The sequence below is a fragment of the Apodemus sylvaticus genome, chromosome 13 (assembly GCF_947179515.1).
Source record: "Apodemus sylvaticus chromosome 13, mApoSyl1.1, whole genome shotgun sequence".
In the NCBI taxonomy this organism is placed as follows: Eukaryota; Metazoa; Chordata; class Mammalia; order Rodentia; family Muridae; genus Apodemus; species Apodemus sylvaticus.
The window spans coordinates 72,124,579-72,139,572 of NC_067484.1; the positions used below are offsets into that span (position 1 = coordinate 72,124,579).

At 45.4% G+C, this 14,994-nt stretch overlaps 1 protein-coding gene across 1 annotated transcript in view; it reads left to right on the forward strand.

Moving 5' to 3' along the window:
• The window catches only part of Epb41l4a (erythrocyte membrane protein band 4.1 like 4A), a 209,084-nt gene that overhangs the window by 162,973 nt on the left and 31,117 nt on the right, over nucleotides 1–14,994 (forward strand). Inside the window, exon 14 of the mRNA XM_052155880.1 lies at nucleotides 14,231–14,321. Within this exon, the coding sequence (XP_052011840.1) occupies nucleotides 14,231–14,321 (91 nt within the window). The remainder of the gene's footprint in view (nucleotides 1–14,230; nucleotides 14,322–14,994) is intronic.

Here is a 14,994-nt window from a genome sequence, read left to right on the forward strand (position 1 = left end):
CCCAGTACTATGTATCTATCAAAAGAAATCTGAGAGCAGAGTTTGAATTTGTGTTGGTATGGTGCCACAGCCCCAAGATACTTGCCCTGGAAATTCAGCCTCCACAAGGAGCCCACCAAGGGAGGAGAATGGTGCTAACTAAGGTGGAGCAAGCAGTTCTGTGTGCCTGGCTCTGTACCTGACCATGAGTGTTTAGGTTAGAAAGGTGGAGCTGGGACTTGCCTGGAGACTGCAGAGCCAACATGGCCGCTATCAGTCTATAGATTGATCTCTGGAATACAGCATAAGCAGGAATGAGGGAGGGACAGAGCAGCATGGCCCTGGTAGTGACTCATGTGCTCCCGTTGTATAAAAAGGCACACGGAAATCACGGGTGGGGTATACGTGTGCACACACACGCAGGTGAGCTGAATTACAAGCTAGTTAATAGTAGAAGCCTTTAAAGAGAAGCGTTTCTGCGTGAATGGAGATGGGGAGGGGGGAGATCTGTTTCATTTTAATTTTATTTCATCGTTTCTGTGTTGTAATTTTAAAAAGCCCAGTAGATAACTGTCAGGAATGTGTTATGCTGGAGAAAGGGTCTCAAACATACATTCATTTCTCCAGCAGAGAGAGTCTCATAAGGCTCCGAGCCGATGACATTGGTCTAGAAAGCGTGTGATGTGATTTATAGAGCAAGGAACGGGACAGCCAGAGCAGCCTTACAGAACAGGAGAGCCAGGATTGTGTCCAGTGCCAAGCAGCCAACGAAAGAGAGAGGACAAAGAAGGACAAGGACCTGTGGGTTCAGAGAGGGGAGGGGCCTAGGGGCTCTGGATCCAGAAATCCACAAGTCCCCAGCCCAACAGTGTTTTCCGTACTGTGGGCGGAGCTGAGTGGTCAGTGGTGGGCTTAAAGGATCCCTGTGCCAGTTGATGTTAGCCCAGTGTGAGAAAGTTACAGACAGTGCACACTGAGCATTGTGAGAAAAGTTACAGACAGTGCACACTGAGCATGCGCGTCACTCCTGAGAAGGTAGAGACCTTGCAGGGGCAGAGGTAGGAGGGGCTTTGTGTTGCAGGTAAGGAAGCCAAGACCAGAGGATGAGGGGTGATTGCTAAGAGAGTTGGTTCTTTAGCTTGGAGGATATCTGGATTAAAATTATACAGGGATGGGGACTGGAAAAGCTGAGGGGAAGGAGACTGGAGAGGAGGAGGAGGAGGAGGAGGAGGAGGAGGAGGAGGAGGAGGAGGAGGAAGAGGAGGAGGAGGAGGAGGAGGAGGACCACCACGTGACAGCACTCACACCTGCTGGGCTCTTCATGATTGTTTGTGTCTCCTCTCCAGGTCAGCCAAGGACAGGAAAGGGAAGACTTTGGTGTTAATTCTCTTCCCAGGGCATTAGAACAAAGCATTCTAAACCTAAGCTGCTCTGTGGTGGCTGTGGGGACGGTTTCTAGAGAATGAACACGATGCTAACTTTGTTTTGGACAGATGTGATTTGGGCTCTTCTTTCTTAAAGTGGCTCTCCTGAGATAAGGCCAAATCTGGCTTTCCCCTTTGTCTCCAGCCTGAGTGTAAGACTGCACTGGGGGAGAAGTTAGGTTGCTCGGTGCCTAGTTATCCAAGTCCTTCCCTTGGGAAAGCCTGCTGTGGTTTGTGAAGAGAAGGGAAGAGGCAAGGGGAGAAAGGTGTATGGTTGTAAATAATTTCTGGTCTAACAGACCAGATGTCACAGCTCAGGCTCTTACCCATTGTCCATAAAACAAAGGAATTGTGTATGTAAACCTTCAGGACCCTCTTCTCATTAAAATTCCCTTTTGTTCTCTGGGTTACTTGACTCAAGAGTTGCAAAAATCAAACACAGAAAAGATACAGAAGACTTTAGGAGAAGCAGTGTTGTACGTGTAGTTGTTGCCACTTCCAAGACCTCACAGATCTGTGAAAACTATCATCCCATTGTAAAATGTGTCTTTGAGGGGCTGGAAAGTTGGCTCAGCGGTTAAGAGTGCTCGTTGGGCCTGTAGAGGACCCAGGGTGCAGTCTCAGCCCCTACAGGGCTGCTCATCACCATGAGTAGCTGCAGTCTAAGGGATCTGATACTCTCTGCTAACCTTGTGGGGCACCAGCCGCACACGTGGTGCACATACATACATGTAGACAAAACACTCATACACATAAAACAACTTCAAATAACTTAAGGATATGTCTTGTTATTGGACCCCCTCAAAGGTTAAATGAAATCTGTATTACCATGTCAAATATGTCAGCCGTAACAACCTGTGTTCCCATATTACTTTTAAATTATTCTTTTAGTTAAAATTGACCAGATGACTCTGACATTTTGCCTCTTTGGTTAGCTCCTCATTAAAAATGAGTACTGTGCCTCTGGGTGAAAACCAGGGAGAGAGAGACATCGCTCCTGGGACGTGTGTGTGTGTGTGTGTGTGTGTGTGTGTGTGTGTGTGTGTGTGTGTGGTTTGTGTTTGCCTTTGGCAGCTGTGTTCACACAGCTGTGGCCCCAGCCCTTCTTGAATCGCCCTGTGCTCTGGAACCCAGTGGTGGCACTGGCCGCGCTTGGACACTTGTTTGTTGTCAGGATTCATGGTACTGTGCCTTGATTTCAAGTTAGGGACATGCTCCGTTAATACAATCCCAGGGTACCTCGCTTCGCCTCCCCCCTACCCCCAGGCTTTAGAGCTGTTTGAAATTCTGTTTGGGGTGTCGGTTTTCTGAAGCAGATAGCACATGAGATGCACAGCTCTGGTTTCCTCTCAGACTGTGAAGTCTGGAGTGGATACATCTGCATGGCTCTGTCTCTTGGTTCTTGATTTCAGTCTGAGTTCAGGGCATCTATAGCAGGTGATGGGAAGGAGATGAGGCAGAAGACAAAGGAGCTACGCTGCAGCCACAGCCAAGTGCCCTGCTTAGCCTGTGGAGGGCTTGGCTCCGGGTGTTTTCTAACTAGAGGGCAGACAGAAAGCCCTCTGTAAGTGTGGCCTTGTTCGTTGTAAGAACAGGGTATCTGAGGAGCTCTCAGACCCCTCCAGAGAAGGTGAATTGGAATGCAGTGGATTGGTCACTTAACTCCACAGAGCCAAGCACAGGAGCCTGTGTTGTGGTCCCTTGTCCTGCCCTGAACTGCTGCTTTGCAGAGAAAGGAAAATGGCGTTGACCTTGAGAAACACTGAGGGATCCTGCTGCTTTGAACACAGCGCAAGGGAGACTTTGTATCAGTGAGTTCCGGTTTGTAAGATCCTTCAGGGTCTTCACCTTGAGTCTCTTTTTAATCATAGCTGGCTTTGTCACCGGACAAAACAATCTTAGTAACACTGTATAGGAGATAGTTTTGTTCCTTTCTTTTTAATTAATGAGGAGACCAAACAATTGTTAAGAACACTCATTCAAAGGTAGACAGACAAGAACAGACTGGGATTTGAATCCAGATCTTTAGGATGCTAGGGAACATAATTTTTTTTAAAAAAAAAATCAGTGTAAATTTAAAAAAGTAAACCTTCTATAATTACTTGAAAATACACAAACCTGCTTTCTCCTCTGGTTGTCTGATTTCTTATTTCAGAAGGTACAACTTGCTTAGATTTGTTTGCTTATGTGGATGTGGATGTGTGCCTGTGTGTTAGGGTAGAGGGAGCTGTGCCAGGGTATGCTGTGTGTGGAGGTCAGAAGACAAATGAGGAAGCCAAGCCTCTTCCTCCTCCACAGGATTCTGGGGATTGAACTTGGGTTCTTAGGCTTGGCAGCAAGCACCTTGTGCCTGCTGAACCATGGTGGCAGCCCCAGCGGATATTCGGCTGATTTGTGAAGGAGCAGCAAGTCGGCCTGCTGCAAGTCAATTTGTACTAGTCCAGGCTGGTCTTGAACTTGTGATTCTCTTGCCCGACTCTGAGTGCTGAAGTCCCAGAACTGAGCTGCCATGCGTGGACTGTCAAACCCGTTTCTGAAAGAGATGATCTAAGGTTTGGGAGATGGCGTTTTACCAAGCATTTCATGTCAATTGCAGTGAGCTCTGGGAAGTGTTTGTTCAAGGATGTTCCCCTTTGTTCACACCCTTTTCTGTTCCGCCTTGAAGCCTGCGCTTATTTGCGCTGTGTAAGAGATTTATTAACTCTTGGCCCGTCTGATTAGATGTATTCTGGGAAACTACTGTGTATTCTCTTTCTGTGAGTGCTTGGCATTCCAAGCATAGCTACCCAACTTGGAAAAGCAAGGAAATCTGCAAACCTATTATATGTTCACATACAAGCTTTAACTTCACCACAAAAGGCACCTGTCAGCTTCTCCTTCTCATTTAGCAAGAATTTATTGAGCACCTCTGTGGCATGTGATCCTGTTTCGTGCAACAATATAAATAATTTATAACAAATAACAAACAAACATGGCCACTCCTCTGTACAAGTTACAAACACAAGACTTTGGCACTTGTAAACACTATGCCAAGGACCTTCTAGAAACTGTCTTATTTAATCCACTTGTTCACTGTATAAACGGTTGATGGTAGGTGCCCCATTTTGCAGGCAAGAGATCAGAAACTGGGAGGTTCAGGATCATTGGATCAGCTAGTAATGGGCAAATTGGCAAAGATGAGAAACAGATCTGCATGTTACGTCTACATGCTTAACCCCTTACAGCCTAGAGGTCTGGCAGACACAGTCACGGCGGGTGGGTGGGTGGGCAGGCAGGGCTTGCCAGTGCCCGTGAGGCTGACTGAGAGAGGAGAGGGCCTGAAGAGATGACTCAGCAGTTAAGAGTGCTGGCTGCGCTGTCAGAGGACAGAAGTTGGGATTCCAGCACCCCTGCCATGTAGTTTCCAAAGGATCTGAAGCTGCCTTGTGGCTTCAGTCAGTGTACATCCTCAGACACACAGATAAATAAAAGAATAAAAGTATAAAATAAAATAAAAGTCTTAAACAACAATAACAAACGCCAGGCATGATGGTTATACCTTTAATCCCAGCAGAGGGGGGGTGGATCTCTTTGAGTTCAAGGCTAGCTGTGGCTATGTCTCAACAAACAACAAGCAACAACAACAACAGGCCCTTAGAAAAAGCAAGGAGGATAATTTGAGTGTGGCTAGAGGTAATCTCTGGTGAAGGAAGCCATTTTGGAAAGCTAGTAGACTACCAGCTGGTATTTACAGTACCCAGGGTAGAATATTTAGGAAGAAAAATGAATACATTTTGAAAAGCATCCATAGGGTCATAACTAAGGTGTATATAATAAAATACAGTTTAGAAGGCAGAGGGTGTGGCTTTTGTTTGATTTTGACTTTTTACTCCATGCAGTCTGCCTGTGTATTTGCCTCTGCCTCTCTCCACATCTCCTTCCCCCATCTGTGTCTGCCTCCCCCTCTGTGGGGGCAAGGTGGGGGTAGATAGTAACACCTTGCTTCTGCTGTTTTCTTCAGCTATAAAGAGATACCATCCCACACCCTCCTCCCAACTCCCGGTTTGGGGTCAAGTGTCCTGACTCTTGTTAGAAGAAGGAGAAACAGGTTATGGAAGATTTTTAGGCCACACATAGCTTAGATTGAATCAATTTTTAGATTTTTTTTCCTGAAAGAAATCTGTGGTGCTAGCTATGGTGGCTCTTGTCCCCAGTGTGCCCTTTATGGTAGATCTTCACATATTGTACAGAGGAAAATCAACTCTCCTCCAAATGACGTCTATTGTCGCTGTGTCTTTAAACCTCCTTGGTTGGTGTTGGGGAAGTAAGGGATTCTAATTATCAAGAAACATATCCTTTCCTCAGTGATATTCTCATTTTGACTTAACAACACAGTGGAAGGGCCCACTGGGCTTGTCACGTAATAGAATATTTAAAATCATTGCTTATGATGTGTCACCACCAGATCTGTGACTGTTAGAGGTGCTTTGGGATGTTAGTGTGGCCCTCACTTAACACAGTACTTTGTGTCTCTCTACTTGGTTATGTGCACATGAGCATTAAAAACCAACAATGGGAATAGAGTCATTGTTAAACTGCTTTATTCCAACAAAAAGTAATGTTTTTTAAAGGTAAAGTTTCACTGTGTAGCCTTCATTGTCCTGAAACCCTCTTTGTAGGGCAGGCGGGCCCTACGAACTCACAGAAATCTGCCTGTTGCTACCCCCTGAGTGCAGGGATTAAAGTGTGCGCCACCATGTCCAGCCAACAGTAAAATTAAAAATATTTTCCTTATTTATATATGTGTGTGCATGTGTATATTCAGGTGCCTGGAGAAGCCAGGCACAGGCATCGGACCTGCTGGAGTTGAAGTTGAGGGAGTTGTGAGCCACTAATGCGGGTGCCAAGACCTAAACTCTAGTCCCTTGAAAGAGAAGCAAGTGACCCCAACTGCTGAGCACTTTCTCTAGAGTCTCTATCAAAGTAGAACTTGTTCTTTCCGTTTGCTTTGCTTTTTTTTTTTTTCTTTGACATGGTCTCACAATATAGCCTTTGCCGGCCTGGAGCTTGCTATGTAGACCAGGCTATCCTCTGAATAAAAGAGATGTGTCTTACCTGCCTTTGCTGCCAGAGTGCTGGGATTTAAGGAGCACACACCAGAACTGGTCCAAAAGTAATTCCTTAATTGGATATAATACATGTAACGATTAGGAAAATGAGACCCATTTATCTCATTAGGTGCTACGTTCTAAGGACCAGAGAGATACCTCAGCTGTTACGAGTGCTTGCTGCCCTTGCAAAGGACACAGGTTTGGTCCCCAGCGTCTGCATCAGGTGACTCCAAATTTCCTGTAACTCCAGTTTCAGGGGATCCAATGTCTTTTGGACACCAGAATATATGGTGTGTATATAAGCTCATGCAGACACACAATACAGACATAACCAATAAATATTTAAAAAGAACTATTGTAGAATTTACTTAATCCCAGTCTGGGATTTCTACCCCGCCTTTAACCATTTAGTTCCCTGATAAAGACACACACACCCTTTATATCTATAATAAGCCTTAATCAGCACAAGACCTGGGCACACGTCTACCATCTAAGATAGACGGTAGAAATCTATTTCCTATTGAAAACCCTGAGTTATTACCATATTAATCATCTGAGCTTCTCTTAACGACAGTTGGCCAGCCTTCAGGGCCACATTTTCAAAACTCACCTAACCCATGGCAGCTTCTTCTCCCCGTCCTGGTTCTCCTCCCTTCCCCCAAACCCTAAACCCCGCCCATGTATCTTCTGCCCATCTATTGGCTGTTGGCATCTTTATTCACCAATCAAAATTAACTTGGGAACAAGGTCACATAGTGTCACGTGGGTCTATCTGGGGGGGATCTCTCTCTCTCTCTCTCTCTCTCTCTCTCTCTCTCTCTCTCTCTCTCTCTCTGGCATCAAGGTCTTGTGAATCCAGTATTATTAGCAGTAGAATACAAGCAGCAATTTACTTTCTGTATTTAATATTTTGTCAGTTAATATTACTATGGCATATCAATATTTCTAGTAAATGTAATAAAGATTCAGAAGTTAACTTCATGTGTGCCTCTGTGTGTGTGATATACATGTATAGTGTGCATGTATGTGGTGTATGTGTCTGTACATAAAGGTGCGAGGGCCAGGGGAGGGTGTCGGGTAATCTGCTGTCACCTTCTATCATATTCCTCTGAGACAGGATCTCTTTCAGAGCCTGGGGAGCAATAGCTATTTCCACTGGAAGCCCCAGAGGTCTATCTTATGCCTCTGCACCCCTGCCCCCCAGCACGAAGGTTGCAGGTGCATGTGACACAGACACACAGGCTTTTTACATGGGTGTTGGGGGCCAAATTCAGGTCTTCATGCTTGCACTCAAGTTCTTACCTTCTGAGCCATTTCCCCAGCTACAGAAGTTAATTTTAATATCTAGGGAATTATTTTAACTAATTTCTATGTTTTTGTCACAAATAATATGATAAAATGATAAAAGATTAGTCAGTAATAGTTTTTTAAAAATCTTTCATCCACTTGATGTGTGGGGATTGTGTGAGGGTGGGGGATACCCAGGGGACCCCTCACCAGCTCACAGGAGAGGGGGAGGAGGGGGGAGGGAGGAGGAAGAAGGATTATAGGAGGGGTGGCCAGAAGAGGGGCAGTGAGCAGGATGTAAAGTGAATAAGTAAAATAGTAATAATAATAATAATAATAATAATAATAATAAATAATCCTCTTATCCAAGATGAGACCAGCACAAGACCAGATGACTTCATTGTACAATACTACCAAACATTTCAAAGGAGAACAAAACTAACACCAATTCTACTTGTTATTCCAAAAGAGAAGATGAAGAAATTCATCCAGACACATAGGCTAGCACTGTCCTGACAACCAATGCAGATTAGAACACACACATGTAGGCCTACACTCACACACATGCACACATGTGCATGCATAGGCCCAGTATTTAAACTTTCAGTGAAAAGGCACTTTCCCCCCATTTTGTCTGTATGTACTGAGATGCATAGCTTTTAAGAATTCTTTACACAGAAGATGCAAATACCGCTGGGTTGCAACTCACAGAGAGGAGCTCAAGCAGGGAAATATCTATTGTGAAAAAACCTCACCAGCTTTCTTTCAACTAAATAAGCCTTTTTAAGTAACTCCTGGGGGCCCACTCGTTGGTGTGGGCGGAGGAGAACACCCAGAGGCCCACCACCATGTAGCCCTCCACAGCATGAGCCACTAACATATGCAGGTATGTGATTGACAGCTGGGAGAGGAAGAGAAGCAAAACAGTGGGAGCATATGAAGAGAGGTACGGCTGGAGATGCAATGGTGGAGAGGAACAGCCTGTTGTTAGCAACCTGTCCTGCCACCAGAAGCCATGGTGAAGTCCCAGCTCATGCAGCCACTGAGGGCCATGTCCGGGGCCATGACCACGCAGCAGGAGGGGTCTGTGTTGATGTCTGTGACTCATACTGACACTAAGGACCATGCAGATGGTCTGGGTCTGGGCTGCACCTGGGACCCTGTTGATGTCTGAAGGCTGTGCAGAGAGAGCTGGCCCTGTCCCTGACCACCTGCAGCACTTGGGAGTGCACCATTCCCCACCCCCACTGGGGCAGCGCTGCAGAGCTGGCTTTGGTGGTGGTATGAGGACTAATAAGCCGTCTCCAAGTCTCCAAGGGTGTGAAAGCAGGAGCAAGAGCTAACCCTGCCTCTTGCTGGCTGCAGGGTAGCATTGGGGAAGCTGGCTTGGGAAGCGCTGGAGAGCTTACCTGATGATACACTGCGGGCGCAGGGGAGCTGCTGGACTGACCAACTCAGTTATCACCCAGGCCTAGATCCAGAACTTTGGGTTGGCCCACACCAACGTCTATGCCATCTATGAGCTGTTGGGGTGTGTGAAAGGGCTGGCTCTGCAGATCCACAGCTGCAGGGTCTCCATGACACAGGGCAACAACAGGATATCCGAGAGGAGGCCCTGTGAGGGTCCAGTATTGATGATGTAGCAGAAGCCAAAGGCCTCAAACCAAACCCATGGCTTGTAATGAACATATATAAGTCAAGGTGTGGGACTGAAAGGGTGAGTAAGCTTCCATGGGGAGACTGTTTCCTTGTGTGTGTTTAATTTTTAAAATTCTTTTGTTGCAAGGGCAGAGGGGAGGTTGAAGGAATGGGAAGATGAGTGGGATTGGGGTACATGATGTGAAACTCACAGAGAACCAATAAAAAGGCTTGTTTTGTTTTGGGGGACCTGGGTTCAATTCCCAGCACCCACATCAATCATCTCATAACTGTCTGAAACTCCACTTCCAGGGGATTTGACACCATCTTCTGGCCTACATGGACACTGAACACATGTGGTATGGACATACACACAGGCAAAACAGTCATATGTATAATAAAAAAGTAAATTTTAAGCTGCCCCAAGCTAATCTTTATATCCAGTTATGCGTGGCTTGTGTAATATAAAGCAGTGAGCGGCTCAGTACTCTGCACTGAAGCAGATGGACTCGCCCCTCTGTCTGAAGTTTGAAAGAAGGTGGCTAGGGAAGTTTTGCTATCGTGTACTTTAAGATGTAGGGTCCCATTGGGCTTTGGGGGTATTGCCAGTATCTTAAGGTTTTTGTATACTGGCTCTTTCTTCTGGTGATACAATTTATGTCCTCAAATCACAGGAAAAGTAATTGGTATCTGGGTGCATGACATAATTTGATTCTGGAGTTATCCCTGGGTTATCTTTGGGCCCTGAAGATTGAGGGACAGATGCTTCAGGTCGCTTGCAGGCTCTCCAACACGGGTGCAGTTTACAAGTCTTCAGAGAGTTAAATCCAAGCCTCCTGGAGGGAAGGCTCCACGCTGTCTTGTTTTTGAACCTGGCATTCTAAGTGATAGAGCTAAAAAAAAAAAAAAAACACCTCTGGCTCCTGTGACTCAGTCTGTGAGCATCTTCTGTACCTCTGGCAGAGGGCTGGCAAAAATGGCCCTTGGTGTCTGTGGACCTCTCATCCCCACGGCGATTGTGCCAGTGAGAATGGAAGCCGACTGACTACCCAGGCAAGAGGAAGCTGCAAGCAGATGAGCTCTGGAAGTTTCCTTTGTGCACTGGCGGATTTTCCTAGTAGCTTTCCACGCCACTCCCATGTGTTTAATCTCCCTCCAGCGTGTTGGTAGATGCCTTGTTTGATCTTGGAGTTGACACGAAGCAAATCGATGTTGAGCGTCAGTGCGTCTATAGAGAGGGGGTGGATGGGCTTAGATGGCTGTCTTGAGACTTTGAAGCCAGAAACTCTTAAGACAGCAGGGACCCCTTTGTCTGGGTGAGCTGACATCAGGAATTTGAACTTTAAATAATCGGCCGTCGCATGCAGACGCACTGCCCATGTGTTTCCAGCGCATGTGTTTCAGGCCCTGCTTTTGTTGTGTACTGTAGTGTTCTGCCAAATGCAAACCTCCTAATAGGGAGGAGGTTGTCTTTGGATCATTTTGCGTTGGACCGTAAATCTCTGGAATTAGAAAAGGGGATCTTTTATTTTGCTAATTTATTCTACTTTGCCATTTTATCCCATAATACTCAGAGAAGCCAGGGTAACTAAGGCAAGGTGAGTTGTACTGCCAGCATGGGGATAAAACTGAAACAGTTCCAACAGCTAGCTCAGTTTTCTTTGTGAGTACACTGTTTCTTCAGATGGGCTGTGCTGGAGTAGATGGTTAATTTACTAAAACTCCCAGATTTCTTGTGTTGACAATGGCCGTGGGTGTATCATGATACTTTTTTTTTTTTGGCCTAAGTATTAGTATATAGTTGTTTTTAAATCAAAGGTTAGAGAAAGCATAAAATAGGATTAAGTAAAATAAAATCATAAAGATTTACAAATGGAGTGGGGACCTTACTGGAGAAACGTCTCAGCAGCTAAAGAACTCTGCAGAGGACACAGGTTTAGCTCTGAACAGACACATGGTGGCTCCAAAGCATCTGAAACTCCAGTTCCAGGGGGTATGATTTCCTTTTTGGACTTCTGCAGGCACCAGGCCTACACACCGTGCACATGCCCACCTTCAAGCAAAGCAGTTGTAACAGAACAGAAAAGTAAATATGTTTTAAGTTTACAAATTGATATTGGAAGGCATCTAAAAGAAATTATTAATGTGGCATAAACGACTTTTATAAGATGCTCTATATCCTTTTACTTTTCCTGTATATAAGTTTGTTTTATATATGTTTTTAATAAGTTTTACCAATGAAGCCTTGGGAGCCAGATGCTGGGGTGCAGGCCTGCCAGCTCAGAGAGGCGGAGAAAGCTCCCAGCTGACCTTCTTCCAAAGCCTGTGCCCTTCCAGGAATGCCCTTCTCTCAGAAAACCTCCTTCAAATCCCTGTCCCTTCCTCTACTTCCTATGCATCTGTCTCTCTAGCCACCCTCCTGACCCCTTCTTACTCTCTGTTTTTTTTTTTTATTAATAATCCTATGTTCACTCTCGAATTAAAGGTGTACGTTAAGGCTGAGCCACATCAGGACTAAAAACAGTTTTTTCCCCAGTAAATAACACAATCTTCAGGGACACAATGTGCTCAAATACACTGCAACACCGCTGAGTAACATCCGAGAGACAAGTGTCAAGTTACGAATTGTGTACAGTTCTATTGTAGTAAAATAAATGTGTTTCTCATTACAAATGCATGTGTGCTCATCCTCAAATCTTGACCTCACAAGATGGCTGAAGAATTGTCCCTAAATCAAGTGGCTAACTAGATCTGGGCAAGTTGATCCTGCTTTGACAACAGATCCTACTGAACTGATGGATAGGGCTACGTAAGCACCTGTTCCCAGTCAGGTCAGCAGAGGCACAGCTGAGAAAATGTGGGCATGGTGCTAATCAAAGCTGTGGGCCCAGCGAGCCCAGGCTTGCCCACATCTCTCAGACCCACTAATCTTTCTTTGTCTAACAACCAATTGTTTGGGGGTAAAGTCAAGTTACTTAATCACTTTCATCTAGCTTCCTTTGACCATTTCTCCTGAAATTTAATAAGTAGGTAGTCAAGTGTCTGGCTCTGTCTCCTGGTTGACCTTTAATTTATATTGACTCATGCAATTTGTAGGTGTTTAAATGGCAGATAGAAATCGACAGTGTTTGGGGGGGGGGGAGATTTAAATCTTGGCAGCTGAGCTGATAACATTTGAAGCTGGTTGACCAGGGAGCTATAGGATTAAAAATTCTCTCTCTCTCTCTCTCTCTCTCTCTCTCTCTCTCTCTCTCTCTCTCACACACACACACACACACACACACACTCTGTGTGTATGTGTGTTTTAAGACTTATTTTTTTAGTTTACATGCATGAGTATTTTTCTTGCGTATATGTATGTGTACCACATCCATGCCTGGCCCTATGGAGGTCATTAGAGGGCGTTAGAGCCCCTGGAACTGGAGTTACAGCTGCTTGTGAGCCACTCTGTGGGTGCTGGGACCAGAACTCAGGTCCTGCCAGATCAGTGAGGACTCTTAACCCCTGAGCCGTCTCTCTGGCCCCTAAGGCTCACATCTGTATATTTAAAATGAAGCGATATTGATGTCTGCTTTGCCAGGCTTTTTTGAGGGTTACATGAACATGCACATGGACTCTTTAGACCAGTTCCTCACACACAGCAAACACTCCATGAATGTTAGCATTTGTTGGTCTTCTCAGCTATTTCTGTGACTCAGTTGCTTAGCACTTAGTGATGATGGGTTGGTTTCTGCCTCTGAAGATGCCCTTAAGGGAAAGCCCTGGAGAAGACATTTCTGCCCGCCACTCATTGGCTGGCTGTGCCTCCCATCTAAACCGGCTCCTCCCAGAGCGGTGCATGCTGGAGAAAAGTCACCACCAGGGCCACAGGAGTCTCTCTGCAAAGAGACCAGGACTCAGACTTTGTAACCAGAATCCCCTCAAGTGTCTGCTGTGGGCTCCCTCTGCTGGCCTGGCTAAACTGTATGCAAATCAGTGCTGGAATAAACTTAAAAAATTAGCTTTAGGTTTTGAGGCATGCTTTATAAAAGACGCGTTTGAGAACTTTCTTTGGTAATGAATACATTTAACAAATGCTTCTTTTTCTTCTTGCTGTTTGCATTTTGAGTCAGAATATTCTCACATATTGGGGGAGTTTCACTGTGATTTCAAGTGGGACCAGTCGTGACATGCAAACCACTTTACAGCACAGTCCTAAAGAACTGGTAATGTTTTATATTCCAATACGGTAATGAATATTCTAGAAGTTATTTTCAGAGTCCAAGTTATTTTTTTAAATAAAAGTTAATGATATGAGAACTTACCAATATTCTTCAAAGGTCTTCTTAGCTTAGACTCCTGGGGCAGCACTGTGTATCATCTCAGCAGATAGTAATATCTCAGGTCTATTGAGTGGTCAATCATTTATTTGGAGTCATGATCTGTCAATAAAATGTGCCTCAAATTACCCAAAATTGCATTTTATTTCCTTATTTTTGTGTAAGAGTGTGTCTGTGTGTTAGAGTGTGGATCCATTTGAGGAGATGGGGACTTGGAGCTTCTCATAGGCTAGGTTGGCTGAGTGTTGAGCTTCCGGGGCCTGTCTGTCTCTGCCTCTCCAGCACTGGGACCGTAAAAACTTGCTGTTGTGTTTGGCTCTTTGACATGGGTTTTGGGAAGCTAAGTCTGGTCTGTGTTTTCGCATGGCACCCACTTTACTGACTGGACCGTCGCACCAGCCATAAACTTGCATTTACAGGTAATAATTCTGTGTCTTTCTGTTCCCCTCCTCACAGTCTCCTGTCTCCATCTTTCCTCTTCTCTTGTCACTAGGATCAAACAACATCAGTCGGATAACTGCAAACATGGAAAATGGGGAGAACGAAAGAATTACCAAGATCATGGCGCCTTCGCCAGTGAGAAGGTCAGCGCGTGCTGGGTTGTGTGCTCTGTGGACGTTCTTCCCCTGGTTAGCAAGGCTGAGAACCTTTTCACTTTGATAAACTGATTAGCACTTTAGCCTAGGGACTCTAGTAGACAGTGTCTGAGCCAAAGCACATGTTACTATGTCAGCAAAATTCAAACACGGAACCTGCCCCTCACGGAGGAAGTCACAGACTGTATGCATCCACAGTCAGCAGCACACATCAGCACACTGAAAATTCCATGTGGTCTTTAAAGTCATCACACAACGGACTAACTTCAAGGGACTGGGGAAGTAAAGCGGATGATGTTTTTTGCTTACGATACCGTATTCCTCACAGTGGTGCACTGAGCCATTGCCCTGGGACGAGGTTAGCAGCTTTAGAGATGCCAGGGCCTCAGCTCTCACAGGTTATAAACCTATGAAGGTCCGTCATGGTCCTTGGCATCAGTTTTCCCAGGGCCATTCCCACTGGAAGAACCTCCTGTTGATATGCTGTATGGATTGGTCCCTGAAAGATCTGCTTTGTTCTTTCTTAAGAGAGTTTTAGAGTAATTTTTTCCGGTCTCCAATGATGTCCGTGGAGTAGCGTTATCAGCACACAATGAGCGGCTTTGAGGAGCTCACGTTCCCTATAGGGGCCGCCCCGCTTGCATCATGGAGAAGCTGTCCC